Source organism: Puma concolor, chromosome E2 (genome assembly GCF_028749965.1).
Source record: "Puma concolor isolate L17-30 chromosome E2, mPumCon1.1.hap2, whole genome shotgun sequence".
Lineage (NCBI taxonomy): Eukaryota > Metazoa > Chordata > Mammalia > Carnivora > Felidae > Puma > Puma concolor.
In genome coordinates this window covers 59560568-59587913 of record NC_141681.1, presented here as the reverse complement: position 1 = coordinate 59587913, position 27346 = coordinate 59560568, and the positions used below count along the sequence as shown (strand labels likewise).

At 58.6% G+C, this 27346-nt stretch overlaps 1 protein-coding gene across 8 annotated transcripts; it reads left to right on the top strand.

Moving 5' to 3' along the window:
* The first annotated feature begins 7239 nt into the window (after positions 1 to 7239).
* Positions 7240 to 27301, top strand: PPP1R12C (protein phosphatase 1 regulatory subunit 12C). Of its 8 annotated transcripts, none has more exons than XM_086690686.1 (22): positions 7241 to 7680; positions 11502 to 11632; positions 11724 to 11842; positions 16979 to 17138; positions 20138 to 20282; positions 20378 to 20452; positions 21682 to 21755; positions 21831 to 21958; positions 22871 to 22944; positions 23201 to 23359; positions 23448 to 23515; positions 24121 to 24255; positions 24500 to 24590; positions 25164 to 25238; positions 25317 to 25377; positions 25537 to 25622; positions 25724 to 25764; positions 25848 to 25935; positions 26058 to 26162; positions 26331 to 26381; positions 26521 to 26571; positions 26661 to 27301. In XM_086690686.1, exons 1-22 carry the CDS (start codon positions 7360 to 7362, stop codon positions 26745 to 26747), a joined length of 2325 nt encoding a protein of 774 aa, XP_086546812.1. In that variant the 5' UTR covers positions 7241 to 7359; the 3' UTR covers positions 26748 to 27301. The 8 variants fall into 8 exon arrangements, 6 of the variants coding, with proteins under 6 accessions (XP_086546817.1, XP_086546816.1, XP_086546812.1 ...); XM_086690687.1 differs by having other exon boundaries at positions 7242 to 7680; positions 25540 to 25622; XR_015245059.1 differs by lacking the exons at positions 25317 to 25377; positions 26661 to 27301 and having other exon boundaries at positions 7240 to 7680; positions 25540 to 25622.
* Positions 27302 to 27346: the final 45 nt, after the last annotated feature.

Below are 27346 nucleotides of genomic sequence, written 5' to 3'. Positions count from 1 at the left end.
CTTACCGAGTTCTATCATTATTACCCCGCAGCCAGCCTGTCAGGTCCCCTTGACCCTTGACTTACAACACTCCATAGGGTGAGGTGTCAAGGTGGAGCCTCCCCCCTGCTGGTGGGAATGTCACACAGCATGTGGGAACCACTCTGGCAGGTCCTGGAGAGGCTAAACACAGTTAACGGATGATCCAGCCATTCTACTCCCAAGGGTCTGCCCGAGGGAACTGAAAACATACGTTCGTACACACACACACACACACACTCACACACTGTGCACAAATGTCAGCAGCAACATTACAACAGCCAGAAGGTGGAGACACATGCAAATGTCCAGCAACCGAGGAACGCATGCTAAGGCGTCTTATTCAGCCATAAACCGGGAGGAGGTCCTGACACCGGCTGCAGTGTGGACCAGTCTCAGAAACAGGACGCTGGGTGAAGGAAGCCAGACACAAGAGGCCACAGGTTGTGTGATTTCATTTGTATGACTTGTGCAGAGGGCAAATCCACGGAGGCAGGAAGTAGATGAGTGGGTTACAGGGGCTGGGGGAGGGGAGGGAGGGGGAGGGGGGGTGGAAATGCCTTAGTGGTGATGGTATCACACACCAGCTTGTGAATATAAAAAGCCCCTGAGCTATACAGTTAAAAAAAAAAAAACATTTTATTTATTTCTATTTTTTTATTTTTATGATTTTTAAAAATATTTATTTATTTTTGAGAGCATGAGCAGGGGAGAGGCAGAAAGAGAGAGACAGAGGATCCAAAGCAGGCTCTGTGCCGCCTGCAGAGAGCCCGACGTGGGGCTTGAACCCACAACCCTGAGGTCAAGGGTCACACCCTCCACTGACAGAGCCAGCCAGGCACTTCCTGAACTGTACACTTTATTATTTTTTTAATTTTCTTTTTTTTTTTTTTTAACATTTATTTATTGCTGAGAGACAGAGCATGAGCAGGGGAGGGGCAGAGAGAGAGGGAGACACAGAATCCGAAGCAGGGCCCAGGCTCCGAGCTGTCAGCACGGAGCCAGACGCAGGGCTTGAACCCATGAACTGCGACATCACGACCTGAGCTGAAATTGGTCGCTTAACCAACTGAGCCACCCAGACACCCCTATTTTTATGTTTCTTTAAAGTTTTTTTTTAAGTTTCCTTATTTTCCTTATTTACTTATATTTACTTTATTCATTATGTTTACTTAAGTTTCCTTATTTTGAGGGAGAGAGAGTGAACAGGGGAGAGGCAGAGAGACGGAGAGACAGAGAGAAAGAATCCCAAGCAGGCTCCACACTGTCAGCGCAGAGCCCAACACGGGGCTCGAACTCACAAACCATGAGATCATGACCTGAGCTGAAATCAAGAGTCGGACGCTTAACTGATCTATATCTGAATTTTAAAATGCAAAACCAACCCAAACAAAACAATTTTCAAGTTGCTCACTGGAGAGGGATCCGCTCTTAGTGACAAAGCAGTGCCCACCTTTGTGACCTTTAGGATGGGCACACATTCCTGAGCACATAGGGGCCTGGGTTCTGGGCCCCCGAATCCCAAATATCAGTGGCTTGGGGAAGATGGCTGATGCCGCACACATAGCTGATATGTCCCCACAAAATCCGTGGGTTGAAGCCCTAATCCCCAGTGTGATGGTTTGTGGAAGGTGGGGTCTTTGAGAGGGAACCGAGTTTCCATGAGGTCATGAGGGTGGAGGTCCTGTCATGGGATTAGTGTCCTTGTGAGTGCTCGAAGAGACCAGAGCACTGTCTCTCCACCATCTGAGGACACAGCACGGAGGTGACAGGCTGTCACCAGAACTCGACCGCACAGTCACCCTGACCCAGACTTCCAGCCTCCAGAATGGTGAGAAGTGAATGGTTTCTGTTTAAGCCCCCCCGGGGCCTATGGCCTTTTCGTCCTGGGGGCTTGAGTCGACGGGGACCTTGTGATGGCTCCCCCAGTTCTGGTTCCAGACAGCCGTGGAGGGCAAAGCAGGAGACAGACACGTCCCCGCCCATTCTTTGCTCCTGGCAGAACTTAGCTCTGTTGCCGTGTCTGTAGCTGTTTGCTCGTCCCCACTGGACTCTTAAGCCCAACTTAAAATCAGCAGTTCCAGGGGTGCCTGGGGGGCTCCGTCGGTCAAGCATCCGACTCTTGGTTTCGGCTCAGGTCATGACCTCAAGGTTCATGAGCTCGAGCCCTGCATCAGGCTCCCCGCTGTCAGTGCAGAGCCTGCTTGGGATTCTCTCTCCCTCTCTCTCTGCCCCTCCCCCACTTGCACTCTTTCTCTCTGTCTCAAAATAAATAAACTTAAAAAAAATCAGCAGTTCTAGGGGCGCCTGGGTGGTTCAGTTGGTTAAGCGTCTGACTTCAACTCAGGTCACGATCTCACAGTTTGTGAGTTCGAGCCCCGCATCAGGCTCTGTGCTGACAGCTCAGAGCCTGGAGCCTGCTTCGGATTCTGTGTCTCCCTCTCTCTGCCCCTCCCCCACTTGCACTCTGTCTCCCTCCCTCCCTCTCTCTCTCTTTCAAAAATAAACATTACCAATTTTTTTTTTTTTGAATCAGCAGTTCTATTATGATGTGAAAGAAGGGGAAAACGAATAATACGGGACATCTAAGTCTCTACCCTCCCCCACATGGCGCATTAGTGAAACCACTTTCTCTATCCACACAGCACGCAGCTTGCAATCAGCGGACTCCAGGGCCTCTTGGAAGCTGCCTGCCTGTATCCGTTTGCTTGTGCAGAATAACCACCTCACATCTGACTGGCGCTCCTTGGAAACCTTTCATTTAGCTTATGAGGTTGGCAGTTTGTGCTGGGCTCAGCCGGGCAGTTCTTCTGGGCATGGCTGATCTTGTCTGGGCTTTTTTTTTTTTTTTTTAATTTTTTAAGTTTATTTCTTTATATTGAGATTGAGAGAGTGTGTGAGCAGGGGAGGGTCAGAGAGAGAGAGAGGGAGAGACAGAATTCCAAGCAGGCTCCCCACTGTCAGCACAGAGCCTGACAGGCTCGAACTCACAAACCGTGAGATCATGACGTGAGTCAAAATCAAGAGCTGGACGCTTAACCAACTGGGCCATGGAGGCACGCCTCTTATCTGGGATTTTTGCTTGTGCATCCACGGTCTTCTGCTGGCTCAGTGGGAATGGTTGGCTTAGGGTGGCCCCGTTTGGGGTGGCTGGGACCTCTCTCCATGTGGTCTCTTATGGAGGTCTCTCTCTCTCTCTTTTTAAAATAATTGTCTTTTTTTTTTTTTTTTTTTTTTTTTTTTTTTTTTTTCAACGTTTATTTATTTTTGGGACAGAGAGAGACAGAGCATGAACGGGCGAGGGGCAGAGAGAGAAGGAGACACAGAATCGGAAACAGGCTCCAGGCTCTGAGCCATCAGCCCAGAGCCCGACGCGGGGCTCGAACTCACGGACCGCGAGATCGTGACCTGGTTGAAGTCGGACGCTTAACCGACTGCGCCACCCAGGCGCCCCAAAATAATTGTCTTTCTATATACTTTTTTTTAATGTTTATTTTTGAGACACACACACACACACACACACAGAATCCAAAGCAGGCTCCAGGCTCTGAGCTGTCAGCACAGAGCCTGACGTGGAGCTCGAACCCACGAACCATGAGATCATGACCTAAGCTGGTCGGATACTTAACCGACTGAGCTACCCAGGCGCCCCTGGAGGTCTCTAAGGAGGGACATATGTGGTTTTCTTTCATGCGTTTCAGCCTAATCTCATGCTTCCAGAATTTTGTTTATTTCATGGTCATCCTGTGAATGCCTCTTCGCATTTCTGCACTTGACTCAGATCCCTTCCCATCATAATGCCAGCACTACGCCAACAATGTCATTTAGGAGTTATGTTTGGCTGCTGGTAAGGGAGACACAAAATAACACTGGTTCTGGTGAATTGGGGGTTTGCTTTCCTCACACACGGCCTAAGGGAAGGAGGTAGGCAGTCCTGGGCAGGAAAGGCAGGTCCAAACTGCCATCAAGAATTGAGACTCCTTCTGCTTTTCTGCTCTGCTTCCGTCCACGAGGTCACACTGTGGTCACAGCATGATTTCTGGAGCTCTAGCTGTTACATCCGCTTCCAGGAAGGGAAGACAGCAGAAAGCTGAGGGCCAGAAAGGTGCACCTCTCAGCTAACCAAAACCCTTTCTAGAGCCTTTCTGGAAGCCCCACCCAGCAATGTTCAATCCCATCTTATTGGCCTCTCCTAATTGCAAAGAAGGTTAGGTCTCTGGCTTGCCCTTTAGCTAGCTGGGTGTTTTGCTACTTCAAATAAAACAAGTGTGTGTGTGTGTGTGTGTGTTTTTAAATGTTTATTTATTTTTGAGAAAAAGACAGCCAATGTGTGAGCAGGGGAGGGGCAGAGAGAGAGAGAGAGAGAGGGAGACAGAATCCGAAGCAGGCTCCAGGCTCTGAGCTCTCAGCACAGAGCCCAATGTGGGGCTTGAACCCACGAACCGTGAGATCATGACCTGAGCCAAACTTGGACGCTAAACTGAGCCACCCAGGTGCCCCAACCAGTGCTCTATTTTTGAGGAGGAGACAGAGTTACGGGCAGGCAATTAGCTGGCTCTGACATGCTCCACTCCTCTGACTACCCAACCCACATATACAGATCCTGGACATGGAACACACTGACCCACTCCCCAAGGACAAAAGCCCAGGGTCTTGGTGGTCAGATCGGGTTCTTGGGGTCAGACCAGCCCCTTCAGTCAGGCCTGGGTGTGCCTCCCACTGGTTTGACATCCTGTAAACCACATACACAGTTCCTCCCTCCCTAACAAATCCGCAATGGGGAAGGCGCAGGGAATTGTAATAATAACAATTCAGACAAACATTCCCATGAGGAAAAGAGGAGAAAGAGAATCAAGCACATGGAAGTCATCGGGTAGGAAAAGAGATCATATGTCACCAGATCTGGAAAACGTGGTTCTACACATTGGGGCAAAATCCCTCCTCTGTATTCATTTTGGTCCCCGACACTCCCTGCAAGGGAAGGGCTTCTCCCTGTGCCCACATCTGAGGATGATATTTGGGAGAATACCATTCTTGGCATGGTTAACAAATACAAAGCCTCCTTCCTGTTGGTGTGAGTTTGAGGGCCCAGGAGATGTGCTGATAGTCACAAGAAGGTCAGCTACGCAGTATCTTTCACAGCACATTTCTCCCTTAAATTGAAAAGTTTCCTCTGCGCACATAACTCTGCCAAGGACAGTTTTAAAATATCATAAATGCTTAGTCCTGTTTTCACACTGGACAACAGAGTAAACCTGATACTTTAGTTTATTCCTTTATCTGGACCATCTTTATGACGCAGACCAGCGTCTGTTTTTTCTGCCATTGCAGGGAACATCTTCTTCTTATCTTGCTGATGTTATTTTCACCAGCAGGGAGGGGGGCCTGTACTTCTAAGGTTAAGCATTTCAGTTCCAGTGTTAGCCTTGAGAGCCAACAGCAGGCCTGGGAAGTGAAAAAACCTTCACCACCGAAAAGCAAAGGGAAGAAGAGAACTTCAACGAGTGCCTATGAAGGTAGACACAGCCAACGTCTGAAACCTACCAGATATCACATGTACACACTCAACAACCCCAGGAGGCAGAGATTAGCCCCAGACCCCGCAGCTGGGAAGTGGGCAGAAACAAGTGCCCACTTGTTTGCCTAGATCAGAGCTGGAATTCTTCACCATTGCAGCAGAAGAGAATTTTAAAATAGAGGCTGGAGCCTAAATACAACAGACGGTGTAAAGATTGCTAATTGAGCTGATGGTGGGAACACGTCTCACACCTCGTTGTGTGGGTTGAGCAGATACCCCAGAGAAACAATCGCAGTCACAAAACTTTACAGGCATATTTATATGAACGCTTACAGACGTAATACACACGAGTCCTTATAAACAGCATGTACCTTGGCACACACAGGATCGCAAAAACACAAGGCTATAATGTGTCGCAGTTGTGCACAGGCACTGAGACACACACATACACACCCACACGTAACAACTGTAGGGCTGATTTACTGCTTGTCTTTTAAGCCCCCTGCAGAAGGAGGATGGGTGTGTACAACTGTGGGAAGCGTGCGAGTTCAGGGACTACACATCCCAAGAACCACCGGGACACCTATTCTCTTTATTTCTACCGCCAGCGTTCCGCAGACCTCATGGGATTTGTAGTTCATGTCTTCCTACAGGGCCGAAGACTTTGGAGTGGGTGGGTAACTCCAACATCCCTTGGGGAAAAAATCTATCCAGATTTCAGCACCTTTCTGTACGATTTGTACGGGTCTTTCTTCCGATCTCGAAGTGTCTGCATCTTTCCCATCCAGGATTTAGGTACAGGACACTTAAGGTGAAGATTATTTCTTGCTTTGAAAATGCTACGTGGAACGCCTCACCCAGGACTACAAATCCCAGCATGACATGCAAGGATGTAGAGCCTGGACTACATTTCCCACCGTGCGAGCGCGAGAAGGACGGGCGTCCTTGTGGACCCCGCCCCTTGGGCTCCTTTCCCGGATGTAATCCAGGGGTTACTGTAAGGGACTTTGGGCTTCTCTTCCCCTTGAGCCTGGTCATTGGCGATGTTTGGGGCTCTGCCTAGGACCCACCGTGTCACTAGAGGCCTGGCCCTGAGGACTACACCTCCCGGCGTGCGCTAGGGCTGTGGACCGAAGGCCGTGACCTCTGGCTACAGATTTTATCTCCCTGCATGACCTGGGCGGTCACCCATGGAGGCAGAATTGTCCCGCGGGCGTTCTGGGTTGCGGGGCGTGCTGGTCGGGAATTAATGAATTAATGGTAATTCATTCATGCAGAAACTATCTCCGGTCGCGTTCTCTTAGGCTCCATTCTGGGCGCTGGGCGTAAGGACTGCGGACAGAAGACAAACGTCCTTGTCTTCCTATTTCTAGTTGAAGCAAGCAGACCAAAGAGCCCACAAAGAATTAGCTGGGAAAATGAGCGTTATATCTTTTCCGACTCCCGGGCCCCGTGCCACTGGTCCCTGCGTTTCCCAGCACACCCCGGGGCGCGCCTCCAGCCCGGAGACCCCGCTTCCCGGCGCTCCCGGGACCCTCCCCTACATCAGCTGCCCGGGAGCTGCGGACTTCCCAGCGTGCCTCGGGGCTGAGCGAGGCCCGAAGGTTGCCATTAGCAACTTCGGCTCACGGACTCCATTTCCCAGCGCGCCCCAGGGCGGCGTGTGACGTCGACGCGCCGGGCGGGGGCAGGCAGATCCTCGGGCGGCTCGGGGCCAGCGGCAGTTCCCGGCGGCCCCCGGCGGGCGGGCGGCGGTGGCGGCGGCGGCTCGGGGCTAGGCGCTCGGCGGTCGCTCGCTCGCTTACCGGCGGGCGGGCGGCGCGATGTCGGGCGAGGACGGCCCGGGGGCGGGCCCCGGGGCAGCGGCGGCCGCGGCCCGCGAGCGGCGGCGGGAACAGCTGCGGCAGTGGGGGGCGCGGGCGGGCGCCGAGCCGGGCCCCGGGGAGCGGCGCGCCCGCACCGTGCGCTTCGAGCGCGCCGCCGAGTTCCTGGCGGCCTGCGCGGGCGGCGACCTGGACGAGGCGCGCCTGATGTTGCGCGCCGCGGACCCCGGCCCCGGCGCCGAGCTCGACCCCGCCGCCCCGCCGCCCGCCCGCGCGGTGCTCGATTCCACCAACGCCGACGGCATCAGCGCCCTGCACCAGGTCAGCGCCCCCGGCCCCTCCCCGGACCTGGTCCGCCCAGGGTCCGAGCCTCCTCCAGCGTCCTCCGGGCCCTGAGTCACTCACGGTCGTCAGTCTCGGTGCGCGCCGTCCTGTGTTGCTGCCCTCTCCGACCCCCTGGCCCTTGCCACCCACCTGCAACTCCCTGTTTCCAGTCTTGAGCCTCTTCAACCGGCCCTGGTCTCTGCCGCCCTGCGCCGCCCTCAGTCTGGACCCGAGCCACTGCTGACGGCCTCGGTCTGGTCCATGCCACTGGTCCCGGTCGTTGTCACTTCGCGCTGCCTTCTCCCGACCCTGAGCACCCTTCAGTAGTCTCCGTGTCTCCTCTCCTGTGCCATCTAATGCTGCCACCTTTCCCGAGGCTGTGCACTTCTTCCAGCAATACTTCTACGGTCTCCAGCCCACTGTTTCCCCTTTCCAGGCAGGTGTCGCTTTCGCTGAGCAGCAAGCATCGTCCTGTGCAGGCACGCGCCTGCGCCTGTGGGGCTTCCTCCCCTGGCCCCTGGCCCGGACTACCTGTTTGGCTAGGGGCATATCTTCCGTGCTGCTGCTTTCCGATTAGTCCTTCTCTTTCTTGGATGCTCTTTCTTGGCTCAGGTTTTTCTAGGCTTTGTACCACCTCGTTTCCTTGTCTGGGGCACCTCCTGCTGTCTCCACCCGCAGACCGTCTTCATTCTCTTTCTGGAGGCTGTGCCTCTTATTTTCTCCACCGTAGGCCTCGTGTCAGGGACGTTTCTCCTTCTCCAGGCACCTTCTCTGCCTCCCGCCCCTTCCCTTGGCTGTGCCTGTAACCTTGCCCTTTTCCTGGGGGGCCTCAACGCACCTGCCTCTCTATCCTCGGTCATCTTGCTCTCGCTGCCCGGATGCCTTCTCCTGGGCATCTGGCAGCTTCTCTCCGAGAGGCTGTGTGATCTGTCTGGCTCTGGGTATGTCAGCTTCCCAAGGGTACTACAGCCCTGCTGGTCTCTGTCCATAACCTGGCCCCCATGCCTCTCCAGGATTCCCTGATTGTCTCCTCCAGTGTTTGTGTGTCCCAGAACCAGGACCACCTTATGCCGCAGGACCCTCTTTGGTTCTGGATGCATTTATCTATCCTCCCACAGTGGGACCACCAGGGATAGGACTGGCCACAGAAGAGCCACCACCCTCTGTCTCATCCCTGAGACCATCTCCCTCCTTGTCTCCTGATACTGGTCCAGTCCTCAGCCCTCCCCTCCCGCCAGAACCCATAGAGTTTGGTCATTGATGGAACCAGAAAAGACCCTGTGGAAAGCTTGACTGGGGAGGCAGGGATGTTTCAAGAGGCCCACTTCTCAGGTCTCCCAGGAAGAGGAGAGGAGCAGTTCAGGAAAATCAGTATGGTCCTGGGTTCAAATCGCAGTTCCTTAGCATTGTTGCCTCAAGTTAGCGTCCTTTCTCTCTGTGCCTCAGTTTCCTCATCTGTACCACAGGGCTAGTAGTCGGTCCCTCCGTGGCAGGGCTCTGATGAAGGAGGGAGGTCAGATGTGTGGAAAACCCTTCAGGATGCAGCACAGGCATTCAGCTGGAGGGCTGCTGCCTGGTCTAACTGCTACCTGTCCTCTTTTTCTCTTTTCTGACCCCCAGGCCTGTCCCCTACAGAGTCCCTGGTGCTAGCGAGGATGCTTTCTACCACCCAGAGGAGGGGCCTGCTTCCCTGAGCCTTGTAAGGTGTCAGAGTGCTGGGCAAGCCCAGGGGAGAGGGGCCTCAGGCTTGTTTCCCTTCCTCTGCCACTGTCCAGGCCTGGGCTCTCCTGACTTTTCCTCAGGGGCTCTTGGCCCTGCTCTCCAGGCTGAGCCCCCTTCTTTGGCATCCCCCTAGGCCTTGCCTATCAGGCTGCCTTTTCAGGTGAAATCCCTTTCCCACTCGGGCAAGCCCTTGGTAAACCCACTTTCCGGGGCTTTGCAGGAAGCCTGAAGGATTAGGGCTTTGGAGGTCCAGAGAGGGGAAGTTCCTGCCTCAGGTCACATGGCCAGCAGGCGGGCGACCTGGGGTTTGGGTCAGGTCTGTTGTGGGGTGACCAACGCAGGGTGGTTTGCTCTAGACTGGCCTGGTTTTAGCAGTGAAAGTCCCAGGTCTCAGGCAGCCCCCGTCCCAAACAAACTGGGACAGTTGGTCACCTTGTCTGGGTGCGTCCTGGGGCTGTGGTTTCCTTTCTGAGTCCTCCCTGGAGTGGGTCCCCAGGGGACAGCCCCCTGCCCTTGTGTGTGCCCAGGAGTTCTCACACCCCGGCACCTACCTCAGGTGGGCTTGTTAACCCCATGATAAAGCTGGTATATTCCCCCCACTCGTCAAAATTGCCTTGTGAATTAGCAGCTAGGTCTGGGGTCTGGCATAGGAGGGACTAGGAGCCACAGTTCTTAGATCTGAATAGGGAGGGTGGAAGCGGGGACTAAGTCTGGGTGGAGGGAGCGGCTTGGACTCCTGGTGGGGGAGGTTGCTGTTGTCTGGATTCCTGGATCCCTGGTGCCCAGGCCTCGGGCATCTTTCACATGGATTCCTGTGCCCGGCCAGGTCCTTGAAAGGGAAAGGCCCATCTCCCTCCTCGACCCCCCCCATCACCATGACAACCGGGTGGAAATAAACCAAGCCCAGTTCATCCCGTTCCCAGGGCACGTGTGCGCCCCCCCCCCCCCCCCCCCCCCGCAGCCTGAGTTTCCATGACTTCATGCTCTTGGCCCTCACCACCTCCCCCCTTCTCCAGATGGCCGGGTTTTGGAGAGGTGAGGGAATTGGGGAGTTAATTTAGCCCAGGGACCCAGGAAGCCAGGCCCACCCCTTGCCTGGACCCTGCTCAGGTCCCAGCGCCCACCCGGGTTTTCATGTGCCCTGGGCTAAATCCCTTGTCTGTTCCCTTGCTGTCCCTATTCAGGCAAGGGCTGCTGTCTCCTTGAGATGGATTTCTTCCTCTGCAGTACAGAGCCTTGACAGCAGGAGGATTAGGGAAGGTCTTCCCAGGTGGAGATCCCTTGGCACAGTACCCCGTGCACAGCTTTGGGCCCCAGGGGCCAGGCCAGTCCCCTCAGGGTGGGAGTCAGGGCCATGGTCAGCATCCTGGGGAGCATCTGCTTGGCCTGAGGGAGGAGGGAGCTGGGGATCTGGTTCCTGGGCCTGAGGGAGGAGGGGCTGGGAGCCTGGATCCCTGGGTCTGAGGGAGGAGGGGGCTGGGGACCTGGTTCCTGGGCCTGAGGGAGGAGGGGCTGGGAGCCTGGATCCCTGGGTCTGAGGGAGGAGGGGGCTGGGGATCTGGTTCCTGGGCCTGAGGGAGGAGGGGGCTGGGGTCAATACTGCAGGGTCTGAGGGAGGAGGGGGCTGGGGACCTGGCCTCTAGGGTCTAAGGGAAGAGGGCAGGGGGCTCAGAACTCCATGGTCTGAGGGAGGAGGTCTTCGTCACTGGAAGCCTTGTCCTGTTGGTGATGACAAGGGTACATCGTATCTAACATCCAGGACTTCCCACGCTGGAGAAAAGCCCCCTCCCTTTATCCAGTTCGTACTTGCAAGGACCTGGGTGTCCTGTTCTCATGGGCTCCACTGAGCTCCAGATGCCCAGCTGACCTAACCTTTGGGAAGCCAAGAGGTCTTAAATAGCTGGGTAGCTGAATGGGCCTCCAGGAGCAGGGCTGGTGCCTTCTGGGGTCTGTCCCAGGGTCATCTGGTTTTTTCCCTTGGATGTCTGACTCCGTGTTCCCGGGGTCTGTCTCACGGCCCCTCGGGAGTCCTGCCTTGCTGGGCGTGTGGTGCCTGGGTGAGGTGAGGGCTGACAGCTGTGTCCCCTGCGCCCCAGGCCTGCATTGATGAGAACCTGGAGGTGGTACGCTTCCTGGTGGAGCAGGGTGCCACGGTGAACCAGGCGGACAACGAGGGCTGGACGCCCCTGCATGTGGCCGCCTCCTGTGGTTACCTGGACATCGCCAGGTGAGGCGGGGGAGGGTAAGTGGGATCGCATGGGGACCGGAGCTCAGACCCCGCAGCCCTAACCTCCCCACCCCTCCACCGCCACCCCCAGGTACCTCCTGAGCCACGGGGCTGACATTGCCGCCGTCAACAGCGATGGGGACTTGCCCCTGGACTTGGCCGAGTCGGACGCCATGGAGGGGCTGCTGAAGGCGGAGATTGCCTACCGAGGTGGGCGCCTGGGTGCTTCCTGCGGGCACGGGGAACAGACTGCTGGGGCTCGGAGGCCAGCCCTGCTTTTCCTAGGGTTCTCTGACCCTGTCTGCTTCGGGTTCCTTACCTGTGAGGTGGGCATGCGGGTCCCCGTCCTCGGGTTGCTTGGAACATTGAGTGATCGTGTAAAGTGCATGTGCCACCGCTGGGCACGGATAAGAGCCCAACCTGACGTTGACCCAAATTGTCATTTTACCCCAGGAGTGAGTGAGGAAATGAGGTGCGGGGGGCTTGTCCAGGGGTCTCTCAGGTGAGATTGTCCTCTCGGAAGTGTTCCCTGAGGGGGACTGTTCTCCCCGTATGCACGGTCACTGAACCGCATGGGGCCCAGGACCCCCGAAACTCTGTGTGTGGCTATGTTCATATTTCTAGGGAGAACGTGTATTGCTTTTAGCAAGTTCTCAGAGGAGCTCATGTCCAAACGTACTCCCCAAAGCAGCCACCTAGAACCAGCTGATGCGTGGGGTGTGCGAGGAAGGCTGTGGCCTGACTGACCTGGAGGGCATGGGCCGTGGGGTGCTGGTCTAGGTTCAGCGAGGGAGCCGCCGAGCAGGCCCTGGGGTGTGGAAGGTGACGCCCAGATCCCCGGGCTTGGCTTGGGCAGGCTGACTGCTGGTAAGGTCAGAGAGCCGCGTGCAGGTGGACGTCTGGGGTCACGGCAAATGTGGGGGGCGGGCACTAAGGCAGAGCTGAGCTGCTTCTCTCCTCTCTGACTTCTCACCCTGAAAAACTTCAGATGTGGACAAAGGTTGGGACAGCCTTAGGGGGGCGGCCACATGACCCTCCCTGAGCTTGGCCGGTGGTTTTAGCAGCTTTGTGGAGATGTGATTCGTAGCCCGTTCGGTTCTCTTCGAAAGCGTGCGGTCCGCTGGTTTCTTAGCGTTTCACAGTGTTGTGCCTGCCTCACTGCATGGACTCAGAGGGCTTCGGTCGCACCAAAGAAACCGGAGCCCTCAACCGGCACCCCACTCCCACTCAGCCCCGAGACACCATTCATCTGCTTCCTGTCCCTACACGTTTTGGAACGTTTTGTATAAATGGGGTCATACAGTTTTTAACATTTTGGCCCATCTGCATTCGCCCTGCCTCCCCCCTCCCCCCACTATACATAAATAGCACTCTTCCCCCACCCCCTCCCTTCCTTTTCTTTCTCCCTCCCCAGCTGCCTCCCTCTCTGTTCCCAGCCATCTCCAGAACACGAAGCAGACACTGTAACCCTGGCCCTGACGTGGGAGCCTGTGTCTCCTAGAACAAGGACAGAGGATGTCACGTTGTTACTCCTCTGTGGGCATCGGGACCTTGGCCTTGGTGCTGCGCTGTTACCTGTGGCACATTGTAGCCTCCCCTCTGCGCCTCCTGTGGCCCTGCCCTGCCCTTGGTCTCCCCTTGGCCTCCTCACCCTGCCTTCTGTACACAGCGTGTCCCTCGGCCTGGACCCGCCTGCCGCTTCTCCAGGAGATTCAGGTCTGCGTTTGTGGCAGGAACTTCTTAGTGCGTTGTTCGGGAGACGGGTGCTGTCTGTCTGCCTGCCCTGTTGCTGTTAGCCTTGAACTTCACGGAGGGGCACTGGCCAGGCGGCTCTACCGTGGAGTCCGCCTCCCTTTGTGATTAGAGAGTCGTCTGTCGGGTGAGGCTTGGCGGGCCGCTTCTGTGGGAACCCGTTGCAGCCGGGCTCAGGGCCCAGCCCAAGAGGCGGTTTGTGCAGCGTGTTTGAAGCGGCCGTTTCTCACAGTAGCACAGAGGTGGAAGCAGCCCAAGTGTCCACCAGCGGAGAAATGGATGAACAATGTGTGGCATGTGCTACGATGGAATACTATTATTCAGCCTTAAAAAGGCAAGAGGTTCGGACACGTGCTACAGTGTGAGTGAACCCTGAGGACGGTATGCTCAGTGAGAGAGTCTGGCACAAAGTGTACAAACTCTGTGTGATTCTAACTCTATGAGGAACGGGACTAAAATGGTCAAATTCATAGAAGCAGAAGGTAGAGTGGTGGGGGCAGGGGCTGGGGAGGGGGAAGCGGGGCGATGCTGTTTGATGGGGACGGGGTTTCAGTTGTGCAAGATGAAGAGTGCTCTGGAGACGGATGGTGGTGGAGGCCGCATGGCAACGTGAATATACTTAATGCCACAGAACTGCAGTTAAAGGGGTTAAGATGGTAAATTTGATGTGTATTTTTACCACAGTTTAAAATGAAAAGGCAATTTATGGGCCACGTAACTGAAGTCCAGGAATTGCACAGACTTCAGGCATGGTTTGATCCAGGGGCACCAACTCGAAAATATCACTGTACTGAACTCTGCATTGACTTCATTCTTTTCTTTCTTTTTTTTTTTTTAATTTGTATTTATTTTTGAGAGACAGAGCATGAGTGGGGGAGGAGCAGAGAGGGAGACAGAATCCAAAGCAGGCTTCAGACTCTCAGATGTCAGTACAGAGCCCTACGTGGGGTTCGAACCCCTTGAGCTATGAGGTCATGACCTGAGCCCCCCAGGCGCCCCTGTACGGACTTCATTCTCAGGCCGATTCTCTCAAACGGGTATGAAGCGCCGCTGCTAACAGTGCTGGCTGATTCTTCGGCTGATCTAGGACTACATTTCCTCAGCCACCTGAGCGCCACCCTCCGCCTGAGCCAGCCCTAGCTGGGGCGACAAGGATGGGTGGTTAGGCCAGGCGATGTGGCCACCCATCCGCGCTGTAGAGCTGCCCCCAGCCCAGCTGCAGGACGGGCCGCAGGGACACAGAACTGGGCGGGAAGGGGGCATCTAGCGGTTCTGCTGCTAGGCCACCGGACGGAGGCCCTCCCGCCCTCGCCCTCGGACAGGCATCTTCATGGGGGCGGGGGCGGTTGTTGGCAGCGGGAGAGGCTGGGGGCTCCAGCAGAGGAGGTTGGGTAAATCACTAATCTGTAAGTGGGCTGGCAGCTTCTGTGAAGGACGAGACTTTGTGGGAGGTGCTGTCACGCTGCAGCCGGCCAGGGGTCGGGGCCCCTGCGACCGCCCGCCCCAGCACAGCCAGGGGCCCTGTGTCCGTGGTGGGCGTGGCCGCGTTCCAATAAAGCTTTATTCACAAACACAGGGGGCCTTCCGGAACAGGCAAAGCTTAATGACAGGAAGTAGACTGATGGTTGCCAGGGGCTGGGGAGGGAGGTACAGGGCATGCCTACTTAATGGGTATGAGGTATTGTGTTTTACCATCAGTAGAACAAAAGGCAGAAACCAGACAGGTTTGCCAACCCTGATGGAGAGCTCCGTCAACAAACGCAAATCTCGGCAAAAAGCAGAGTGCAGAAGGATGTGTGTGACCATGCCAGAGACACTAGCAGTGGTTGGAAAAAGGTCAGCAAACCCCACCCTTCGCTGCCTAAGGAAGGCACACGGATCTGTAGTAGGATTGAAGGTGATTCCCTTTAAGGAAGTTGTGTGCGGGGGTGGGGGGGAGGGTGTCCCTGAGTCCCCAGCACTGTCCCGGCCTCTCCGCCCCAAGCTGGGCCCACCAGGTGGGCTCCGACCAGCCAAACATTTCCTTGGACAGCTGCCAGACGACAGCCGGAGGTGATCCCGTTGGAGTTTAGTCGCGCGTTCCCCTGGTGCCAGCAGGTGGCGCAGACGCGCAGCCGGTTCCGGGCCGCTTGCCCTCTGGGACCCCCGGGGCCGACTTAGGGCAGACTTTCCCGTGTGTGTAGTGAGGGTGCAACAGGACGCAGCGTCACGAAAGCAAGATGAGATGGGTGGGGGGCACACGGGGTTTTTGCGGCCTCTGTCGTGTTTTAAGTTTTTAAGCCCAAGTGGTGGCGCCACGGGGTCCTTTGCCCGTGCTGCCCAGCGGAAAGCCAGTGTAAGCCACAGCGTAATGGAAAATTTTTAAGTGGGTGCACTTAAAAGAGTAAGAAGAAGCAGGTGAGATTAACTTAGTAACGTATTTTACTTAACTGAGTGTGCCCAAGACATTATCATGTCAACATTAATCAACATAAAGAAAACCATTCATGGGTTGCTGTGCGCTTTTGTATTTTAAGTTTATTAATTTTGAGGGAGAGAGAGTGCACTCACGTGGGGGAGGGGCAGAGAGAGAGGGGGAGAGAGAATCCAGGCAGGCTCCACTCTGTCAGCACAGAGCCCCAGCTGGGGCTCGGATTCACGAACCGTGAGATCATGACCTGAGCTGACATCAAGAGTTGGGTGCTCAGCCGACTGAGCCACCCAGGTACCTCGTGCCGCACACTTTTTCCCGCCCACACATCGAAATCCAGCGTGTATTTGTGTTCATGACACGTTTCGGTTTGGAGCAGCTACAGTTCAGGCGCTCAGTAGCTGCACGTGGCCGACAGCTATGGGGCAGGACGGCTCAGCTCCAAGCCAGCGCTTTGGTGTGAGAAATCTCACAGTTGGAACAGCAACAGACCCCAATAAACTTTCCAGGAGAGAGATCGAACGTTGGCTGGAAGAGACCCTTTCTGACTCCGGTCTCAATAGAGGGCAGGCAACATACAGATTCTCGGTGATGGTCACCAGATACTAATACAGCCTCAGCAAGGCTGCCTGTTCTGATCCAAAATCCACTTACACGTGAAGTCCTAAGTTGCCCTTGGCATCCCAAATGCAGAACAGCTTTGCAGGAAACTGAAAGATGTACAGAAACTGACCGACGAGGCCGTGTGCTTGGCTCTCTTCTGATTGCTCTAGGTGACGGCACAGCTGTGAACAGGGATCCGCACCTGGCTAGGAAAGAGGCTGTTGCCCCAGTAATGCGGCCCCTTGGTCTGGTGGCCCTTTGCCTGGTTTATCCTTCTCAGGGTGATAGAAAGGGTCCCAACAGAGTGCGTGAAGACGTGGGCTCAGGATTTTACTGGTGGTGCTAGGGAGGGTTTGACGTAATCAGGTGCTGGGTTTATACTTAAGAGTAACGATAAAGGTGATACTTAGGTTGAAATGGGAGAAGGGCCTGTGATCCCCGTTCTCCCAGCAGTGCCTCGGAGGCCCCGTGGGGAAGTCCGGGTCCCCTGAGTCCCAGAGGAGCATGTGGAACGAGGGGGACCCCGTGCCTCCTGGGGCTCCGGGTGTGAGTCCTACCACTGCCCCTTCTCGTCTTCCCAGGTGTGGACGTGGAGGCGGCCAAACGGGCCGAGGAGGAACTGCTTCTTCGTGACACGAGGTGCTGGCTGAACGGGGGCGCGATGCCCGAGGCCCGGCACCCCCGCACGGGGGCCTCTGCCCTGCACGTGGCAGCTGCTAAGGGCTACATCGAAGTGATGAGGTGAGCGGGGCTGGTGTCCCCACTCTTCCCTGCTCTTTGTGCTGGGCTGATCTGTTCCTTCTCGCCGTCTTCCACCTTCCTGCGGGTTTTTTAATTTATGTATGTGGACGGAGTATTTGTCTCTAAATACAGCCTTTGCCGTGTCCACGAGTCCTGATGTGTAGGCTTTTCGTTGTCCGTAAGTTTAAAACATTTTCCGGCTTGTAATCTCTCTTCTTTGGCCTCTGGATTATTTAGAAGGATGTCCTTAATTTCAGATGTGTGGGATTTTTCCAGTCATTGTTTCGATGCCCATTTCCTGCCCTGATGGCACTGTGGTCAGAGAATCCATATGCTTCCATTGGATTTTCGGAATTCTCTGAGGTTTGCTTTATACCCCGGTATGTGTCAGCTGGAAAAGAACCATGCTGTGAAGTACAGCGTTCCGTGTAGGTTATCAGATCACCTTTGTAGTCACGCTATTTCAGCCTCCTATGTTCTTAGTGGGTTTTTTTCCCTCTGCCTACTCTGTCAGTTACTGTGAGAGACGTACTTTTTTTTTGTTTTTGTTGTTAAGATTTTATGTGTAAGTAATTTCTACACCCAACGCAGGGCTTGAATTTGCAACCCTGAGATCAAGAGTCACATGCTCCACTGAGTGGGCCAGCCGGGTGCCCCTGAAATTTCCTACGATGCTTGTGGATTTTGCCTGTTTATCCTTGTAGTGCCCGCGGTGTTTATTTCTGTATTTGAAGGCCAGGTTATCTAGCGCGTATGTATTTTAAATCGCTACAGCATGTGTTCCCTTGCTGCCGTCCGTGTTTGGCTGCCTCACCCTCTTATGTTGGGGTGGTTGGTTCCCATTCTTATCCTCAGATTCTCTCCTCTCTGAGTCCTCTCTCTTTGTGATTTATCCTTTATTTTCAGTCTGGAAGTGGAGTAGAGATGAATCCCTCAGCTCTGCTCACCTCTGTGTTGGGTTTTTAGGCAGGTTTTCCAGTGAGGTGCTAGAGACGGCCCCTAGTGGCTCCAGGCTCATGACCTAGTTGCTTGCCTGCTGTGAAAGTAGAATGCCTCGTCCCCCATTCTTGTAGCAAAAGTCCTGGCCTGATGCTCACTGGGCCGCCTTGGGCACCTGCCCATCCCAGAGCTAATCCCAGTGGCAAGGGGCCTGGGATGTAAATGGTCAGGCCCAGTCATGTGCCCAGCCCTGTCCTCTTCTGCCCGTGGCTTCCACCGCTGAGTCTCAGGTGGCTGCTTCGCCTCCTGCCGTTGCATCTGCATCCCACACAGCCCGGAGGAGGAGAGGACAAAAGGAGCAAATGTTGATTCCCTTTATTTTTACTTGATTATTTTTTAAAGTTTATCATTTTGAGAGAGAGGGAGAAAGAGAAAGAATCCCAAGCAGGCTCTGCACTGTTGAGCTCACGGACTGTGAGGTCCTGACCTGGGCTGAAATCAAGAGTCCGACGCTTAACTGACTGAGCCACCCAGACGCCCCCGTTGACTCCTTTTAAAAGAACAATCCTGAAGTGACCCGCACGCTGAACACCGATGTCCCATTTGCCAGACCACCTGGCGTTTTCTTGGCATTTCCACCATCCCAGTTACTTGCCTGCCCGGGGCTCCCGCCAGGGAGCCCGGGAGATCCCTCTTGAGCCAGGTGACAGCGTGTCCAGCTGAGAGTTGGGCATGGTTACTAAGTGGGGGGAAAGTCGGGGTCTGGGGGTGGCTCACTGTCTGGCACAGGAACGAAGTGCTTTGGCCGCGGGAAGCCTCAGCGACTCCCATTTTATCACCGCCTTCAGGACGGCTGCGTTTGTAGCCTCCCCTCATCACCGACGAAGGGCAGGGTAGAGGCCCAGAGAGGTGGCGCTGGGCACTTACTTACCGAGCACCTGCCGAAGGCCGGGCCGTCTTTTAGGTCCGGGGCGGCTGGCACACGAGACGTGTCTGGGCCCACGTGCAGCCCCCAGCCTCGCCGGGGAGGCAGACAAGTGACCGGGGCAGCAGACCACGTGACGTGGGCCTGAGCGCACACTGGTGCCCGGGGAGGGGTGTGCCCGTTCGTTGTAAGGTGCTGAGCAGTATCCCTGGGCTCTTGCCTGGAGGCCAGGAGCGCCCCCCCCCCCCCAACTCAGGACGACCAAACATGTGCGGACATGGCCAGGTGCCCCCCCTAGTTGAGAACCGTGGGCCTAGAAAGGCATAAAGAGGGCGGTGGGAGGAGTGGGAGGGGGGCTGCATGAGCTCCGGCCTGGGGACCCCTGGGGACCGTGTGCAGGCGCCCAGGTGGCTGCAGCGAGTGAGCTCTGGGGAGTGAGCGACGAGGTCAGCAGGGCCCCACAGAGGCCCTTCTATTTGAAAAGTCTCATGAACTCTGTCCACCTCCCACCTCGTATTCGCTTGTTCCCACGGGCACGGAACCCGATGCCAGTCCTGCAGAGGCAGGCTGTGTGCCGCCAGCTGTGCGTGTGGGACCCGCCTGGGCTTCTAACCCTGCCTGCCCCCCAGATCCTGTGCTCGTCCTCCAAGCCGGGGCTCCTCGGCCTCGCCACTAGCGGGGTTTTGGACCACATCAGTCTTTGCCGTGGGGCCGTCCTCTGCGCCGTAGGGTGTTAGAAACATCCCTGGCACCCACCCCTCAGCTGTGACCTCCTGGACCGTCTCCAGACACTGCCAGATGTCGCCTGGCGGGCAGCATCGCCTTGGCTGAGGGCCACCTCCCTGAGCTGGCGGGTTCCTAGAACATCACTGCCCCAGGGCTGCCCCTTCTGGGGCCTCAGCCCTTTCGCAGGCTCTGGGGCTGTGTGTCCCACACCCAGGGGTGACAGTCGAGAGAGTTGCCCGGTACAAGGGGCAGGGTTCCTGAAGCCACCCACTGGGCCGGGGGAGGGGCTCCACAAAGAGGCCCTCGCCACCTGCCTGTCCCGACCGGGCCCCAGCGTGGCCAGCCGATGACGGCAGCCTCGGGCAGAACCCGCATCTCGGTCCTTGACTCCGAGCCTCCCCGCACCCAGGCTGCTCCTTCAGGCCGGCTACGACCCAGAGCTCCGGGACGGGGACGGCTGGACCCCCCTGCACGCCGCGGCCCACTGGGGCGTGGAGGACGCCTGCCGCCTGCTGGCCGAGCACGGTGGGGGCATGGACTCGCTGACCCACGCGGTGAGGGCCGGGCTGCTTGCGGGCCGGTGGGGCTGAGGGGCGGGAGGCCCCCTCCCCTCCATCGTCCTCTGCCCCTTCTCTTCCTCCGCCGCCAGGGCCAACGTCCCTGCGACCTGGCTGATGAGGAGGTGCTGAGTCTGTTGGAGGAACTGGCCCGGAAGCAGGAGGATGTGAGTCTTGGGGGCTCCCTCCCTCCCGTCGGCGCCCTGCTACCCCAGTGCCCCCTGGCGGGGGACCTGCTCCTGCCCAGCTGGCAACAGTCAGAGTCAGGAAGAGGAGTCAGTAGGAGGCTGGGCCTCATCAGCCCCGGAATGCCGCCCAGCCAGCACTGGGCCAGGCCTTGTTGCTGGAAAAAGGCAGAGTGAAGGGCTGGGCGGCACGGACTCCGGGCTCTGAATCCCGGCTCTGGCATGCGTCTGCTCTGTGAGCTCGGGCTGGTCACTTAGCCTCTCTGGGCCTCAGTTTCCTCACGTGTAATGTGGGGATAACGGTGTGTGCACCTTTATGAGGAGTCACGCGGAGTATCTGTTATGCTACGGGGAGTATACGTGTTACTGCACGAGAACGTTTGGAACCCTGCTTGGTGGACTGTAAGCCGACCGGGAGCAGGAAGCATCTCCTGAGGCCTCCTGGGGGCCGGGCACTCTGCCTGGAGCTTCCAGTGAGTGGGGGGGTAGATGGACACAGATCCCTCTGTTTAAAGGTGGGTCGTGGTGACGTTGAGAGGAAAGGTCATAGTTCTGGCTGGGTGGACAGCTTCTCAGACCCAGGGCATGCGCTCGGGGTGAGGGCACGGCACGTGCAGAGGCTAGGGGGTGGGAAAATGGATGGGGCCCGGAGGGGAGTGTGAGGCAGGGAGGCCTTGGGCCGGGGGGCCCACCCGAAGGGCCGCGAACGCTAGGCTGAGGAGCAGTGTGAGGGTGAGGGCAGTGGGGCCGCCGTGGGCTTCGTGGAGGGAGAGGCAGGGTCAGCCCTCGGCGAGGAGGGAGCACAGGTATGGGTGCGCTCTCAGCCTGCGGCGGGGGAAGGCGGCCCTACCTCTCAGGAGGGGCGGGGATGACGGGCTCGCCTGGTGGAGGAACCTCTGTGCCAAGGCTGGGCGGGCCGCCCTAGGGAGGTGGCAGGCATGACAGCGTCCCCGGTGAGCGGGGCGCCCTGGGAGGGGAGGACACCAGAGCGGGGAGGCCGGGAGGCGGCCGTGAGGAGGACCCAGACGCCACACAGCCGTGTGCAGGGGCCCGCAGATCCCCCGTGTCCGCTGGGAGCGGCCCTCCCCGTGGGTGGCGCCTCCTCCACCCACACCTGCACGGCCGTGCGTGCCGGCCCTGGACGTGGGGGCCGCGGGCCGCGTGGGGCCCTCCCAGCAGCCTCCTCCGTCCCCTCCTTTGTCCCCTTGCAGCTGCGGAACCAAAAGGAAGCTTCTCAGAGCAGAAGCCAGGAGCCCCAGGTGCCTTCCAGCGGCAAACACCGAAGGTAGTGGACAGGCGCCTGGGTGGGCAGGTGGCGGGTCCCAGGGACTGGAACCCCACGCCCTCCCCTTCCCACCAGGAGCTCCGTGTGTCGTCTGAGCAGCCGAGAGAAGATTTCTCTCCAAGATCTGTCCAAGGAACGCCGGCCTGGGGGGGCAGGGGGGCCCCCCATACATGACGAGGATGAGGGAGAAGAAGGCCCCACAGGTGCGGGGCAGGGTCTGGGTTTCTGGATCTAGGAAGGAGGGGTGGGGGGGGGTCTGGACTCCTGGGTCTAAGGGAGGAAGGGGCTGGGGTTCAGGATCCTGGGTCTGAGGGAGGAGGCGCTAAGGGCCAGGACTCCTGGGTCTGAAGGAGGAGGGGGCTGGGGGCCTGATTCCTGGGACTGATGGAGGAGGGGGCTGGGAGTCTGGACTCCTGGGTCTGAGGGAGGAGGGGCTGTGGGGTCTGAACTCCTGGGTCTGAGGGAGGAGGGGGCTGGGGTCTGGACTCCTGGGTCTGAGGGAGGAGGGGGCTGGGGGCAGGACTCCTGGGTCTGAGGGAGGAGGGGGCTGGGAGTCTGGACTCCTGGGTCTGAGGGAGGAGGGGCTGTGGGGTCTGAACTCCTGGGTCTGAGGGAGGAGGGGGCTGGGGTCTGGACTCCAGGGTCTGTGGGAGGAGGGGCTGGGGGCCAGGGCCCCTGGGTCTGAGGGAGGAAAGGTTGGGGGTCTGGACTCCTGGGTCTGAGGGAGGAGGGGGCTGGGGGCAGGACTCCTGGGTCTGAAGGAGGAGGGGGCTGGGAGTCTGGACTGCTGGGTCTGGGGGAGGAGGGAGCTGGGAGTTGGACTCCTGGGTCTGAGGGAGGAGGGGCTGTGGGGTCTGAACTCCTGGGTCTGAGGGAGGAGGGGGCTGGGGTCTGGACTCCTGGGTCTGAGGGAGGAGGGGGCTGGGGGCAGGACTCCTGGGTCTGAGGGAGGAGGGGGCTGGGAGTCTGGACTCCTGGGTCTGAGGGAGGAGGGGCTGTGGGGTCTGAACTCCTGGGTCTGAGGGAGGAGGGGGCTGGGGTCTGGACTCCAGGGTCTGTGGGAGGAGGGGCTGGTTCTGAGAGGCACCTGGCATCTCCGTTTTCCCGCACCGTAGAGCCACCCTCCACAGAATCCAGAACTCTCAACGGAGTGTCTTCTCCACCACCCGCTAGCCCTCAGAGCCCCATGGTGAGTTTGGATGCTCTAGAGGTCATACTATTTGGGGAGAGAGGGGAGAGATGTCATGAATCTGTAGACCTCTTTTCAGGGTATGTAAGGTGAAGATGACAGTTTCCAGGATCTTCCAGAACAACTGATTGCTTTTTTTCTGGCTGCATCTGCCCAGGGGGCTGATGGGAATAGTGGTTTGTTGTGGTCCTTCTGGGGGCGACACTTGAAGTGGCCGAGAAGGGTCCTTTCTCCCTGAGACCGTTCTCTTCTCCAGCCCCCAGAAGAGGCCCCCTTCTCCAGGCGCTTTGGCCTCCAGAAGACGGGAAGCTCTGGTGCCCTGGGTCCCACAGACAGGCAGGGGGCCGAGGGCACCCCTGGGGCTGGGTTGCAGCGCTCAGCCTCGTCCTCTCGGCTGGAAGGGACCTCCCCGCAGGTGAGTGGGGTGAGGGGCGGGGGCGGGGGCCGGGGCCAGGCCCGCCTCGGTGAGGAGAACGTCCTCCTCTGGTCTTCTCTTCCCACAGGCTGAGGAGCCCCGCCTCGCCAGAGTTACGCCCACCCCCTCCCGTAAGGTGCTGGAGCCCTGTGCCCTGTGAGTGCCAGCCAGGGGCCTGGGCCTTTCCGGGTGGGAGGCAGGTCGGGTCCCAACCTTGTCAGCTTGATCCCGAGCAAGTGCTTTTGCCCTCTGGGGTCTCTGCCCCGACCGCCCTCTGCCTCAGTTTTCGTCGTGGCGCGTCAAATAAAAGCTCACAGCTAAGCTTCCACGGTCGCGGTGGCCTCCTGTTGCCTCCGTCCCCACCTCCCCCCGGTCCCTTTTGACGCAGTCACACTGCTGCCCCAGGGCCTTTGCTCTGCACCACCCCCACCCCGGCTTGCTTCCTCCCTTCCTCGGGTCTGTGTATGAGTGTCACCTTGTCCGTGAGGCCCGCTCGGACCTCGCGCCCATGCTGCCGCAGTGTCCGGACACGCACACCCTCCCACCTGCTGTCAGGCTCGCGCTTTCCTCCCAAGCACTTTAGCCTTCTGGCCTGTTCTGTGATGGGCTCCTCTCGCGCTTGTTGGTTCTGCGTCTCTGCCGCACACATTTGACTCACTGGGGCAGAGATCATTCTTTTTGTTGCTCAGTGTGGCATATCCAGCACCTGCCGCGTAACTTGAGCTTGAGTAACGGTATTTGCTGAATGAATGACTTCTCAGGTCTGAGATCTCCAGGCGTCCTCCCTCGGATGATCCCACTCCTCCCTCCAGAATTCCGGGGCCCGAATCCCCAGTGAAGCCAAATGTCCCTGCGGCCCCCACGGCGCCCCCAGCCGACTCCCGGGACCGGCGGAGGTAAAGAGGCTGTGGAGGACGGCGGGGGTGGGGGGAAGGAAGCCTCTTTCTCTCCAGCAGGGAGACACTGTGTTGCCCAGGAGGCCCCAGGGCCTCGGGCAGCGCTCCCAAGGGGGAGGTTGTCCCAGGGTCTGCTGGGAGTTGATGTTCTCTGGCAGAACTTCCCTTCCCTGAAAAGTGTTAGCCGTGGGACGGGAACAGGACCCAAAGGAACCCTTACTGAGGTTGGGAACCTTTCACTCAGGTCCTACCAGATGCCTGTGCGGGATGAGGAGTCTGAATCTCAGCGGAAGGCTCGCTCTCGGCTCATGCGTCAGTCTCGGAGGTCCACACAGGTGTGGGGGTGGGCAGGGGGGCTGGGCTCCTCCGGGTCTGAGGGAGGGGGGCTGAGGGACTGGGCTCCTCCAGGTCTGAGGGAGGAGGGGCTGGGGGCAGGACTTCTGGGTCTGAGGGAGGAGGTCCTGGGGGCCAGGACTCCTGGGACTGAGGGAGGAGGGGGCTGGGGGCAGGACTTCTGGGTCTGAGGGAGGAGGGGGCTAGAGGCCTGGACTCCTGGGTCTGAGGGAGGAGGGGCTGGGGGGCAGGACTCCTGGGTCTGAGGGAGGAGGGGGCTGGGGGACTGGGCTCCTCCAGGTCTGAGGGAAGAGGGGCTGGGGGTAGGACTTCTGGGTCTGAGGGAGGAGGGGCTGGGGGGCAGGACTCCTGGGTCTGAGGGAGGAGGGGCTGGAGGCCTGGACTCCTGGGTCTGAGGGAGGAGGGGCTGGGGACCAGAACTCCTGGGTCTGAGGGAGGAGGGGCTGGGGGCCTGATTCCTGGGTCTGAGGGAGGAGGGGCTGGGGGCCTACACTTGCATCCTGGGCGGTCTGGGCCCTGACCTCTGGGACCCCTGACGGCTCTCGCTCTCCCAGGGTGTGACTCTCACCGACCTGAAGGAAGCAGAAAAGGCAGCAGGGAAGACCCCAGAGCCAGAGAAATCGTGCCTGGTGAGAGGGGTCAGGTGACCAGGTGGTGGGTGGTCCAAGATGCCCTTGCCCTCTGACCTCCCTGCCCTTCTCGGACAGGACCCCTCTCGGAGGCCCCGAGTCCCGGGGGTGGAGAACTCTGATGGCCCTGCCTTGAGAGGTGAGGTCTGGTTTCTGGGAGGTCGACCTCCTGCCCCCTGGCCTCCCCATCTCTCCCACTGCAGTGTGTTTTCCCGAGGGGTCGGGCCTAGGGACCCTGACACCGCAGAGAGGGGCCGCTCCCCAGGTTTCTGGGCTGATTCCTGCCCCTCCCCCCCAGCAGAGGCGCCTGACGGGCAGGGTCAGGGACCACAGGCCGCCAGGGAGCACCGCAAAGTCGGCAAAGAGTGGAGGGGGCCTGCGGAGGTGAGGGGCGGGGCGAGCTGGGCTGCGGGTGGGCCTTGGAGGTAGGGTGGTGGGCCAGACTCCCTTCCTGGCATCAGGCTGAACCCCACCTCCGCCCGCAGGGGGAGGAGGCGGAGCCGGCCGACCGCAGCCCAGAGTCCAGGTACAGGGTGGGCAGGGAAGGGTCTGGGCTCTTCTGTAGGGCCACAGGGAGCCCCACTGACGCCCTGCCTGCCTCCGCCCCAGCACTTCCGAGGGCGGCCCTTCACCTCGCAGTCAGCGGCAGCGTGACTCCCAGCCAGAATCAGACGAGCCCGATGGAGGCTTCAGGAAGGTTTGCGACACCACCCACCCTCGCTCTGCCCCTGCGGTCGTCCTTTATCCACCTGCCCTGCAGCTCCCTTCCCCACGTGGGCCGGCAGGACTGACCCGCGCTCCCTGTCCGGTTCCCCCCAGCTGTACGCAGGGCTGCGCAGCGAGAACGAGCGGCTGCGCGAGGCCCTGACTGAGACCACGCTCCGCCTGGCGCAGCTCAAGGTGGAGCTGGAGCGTGCCACGCAGGTGAGATGCCTGGACCTGGGAGCCGGGTCGCGGTGGCCCGGATGGGCCTGCTCCGGGAGGCGGGGCCGGCTGGGAGGCTGGACTGCTGCCCCCTTCCCAGGCTGGGGTCCCAGTCCTGGTCTTTGTGGCTTGGCCACTTCTCTGAGCCTTAGGCTCTCTTGTCTCCAGAGGCAGGAGCGCTTTGCAGAGAGGCCCGCCCTCCTGGAGCTGGAGAGATTCGTGAGTAGGGGCAGCTGGGGTGGGGCCATGTGGGTCTGAAGAGGGTTCTCTGCCCTCTCCCCACCCTTCTCAGCCTTACTTGACCCCTAGCCCTCCCCCGCCCCCAGGCCCTGGGCCTCACCCCTCCTGTTTATGCCAGGAGCGCCGGGCCCTGGAGAGGAAGGCAGCCGAGCTGGAGGAGGAGCTGAAGGTGAGCCTAAGGGGGCGCCATGGACGGGTTCTAGGCAGACCCCGGGTGACCCGGGGCCACCCAGCTGACCTCCCCATCCCATCCCCCAGGCCCTGTCCGACCTCCGGGCTGACAACCAGAGGCTCAAGGATGAGAACGCAGCCCTGATCCGCGTCATCAGCAAACTTTCTAAGTGACTCTGGCGGAGGACCTTTCCCCGTACCCGTATTTATACAGCTGCTTCTGCCACACGCACCCCTTCCCCTGTGTGAGCACGTGTGACAGGGCTCCCAGGGGGTCTCTGAGAAGCCATAGCCTCCCTTCGGGGCCTCCAGACTGGGAGGGGAGCAGAATCCCCAGGAGCCGAGGGGGGCCACCCGAGGCCAGGATGGAGGTCGGAGGCCGAGCCAGGTAGGGGGACGTGGTTGAGGGGGGCCCGGGACCGGAGGTGGGACCACGGAGGAACCGCGGACCAGGAAGTGCCAGGACCGGAGTGGCCACCCGGAGGTCCCCCCCCTCACGTGTGATGCCACCCCAGTCACCCCTCCCGCTCCTGAACAGGGATCCGAGAATGTGCCAAGAGTCCCGCCAGCCTGGGCCAGGTGGGCCTCTATATAGGGCCCGTGTGCAATAGGGAGGGATCTCTATTTTTTTGCTGCCCCCACCCCGCCCACTGTCAGGGGCAGGGGGAGAAGATATTTTCGAGACAAAGCACAGGCACCACAAATAAAAGTCGTGAAGTTGCCACTCAGTGACCGTGTCCCCGGCTCGAGGTGGGGCACCACTTCTGTGTTCC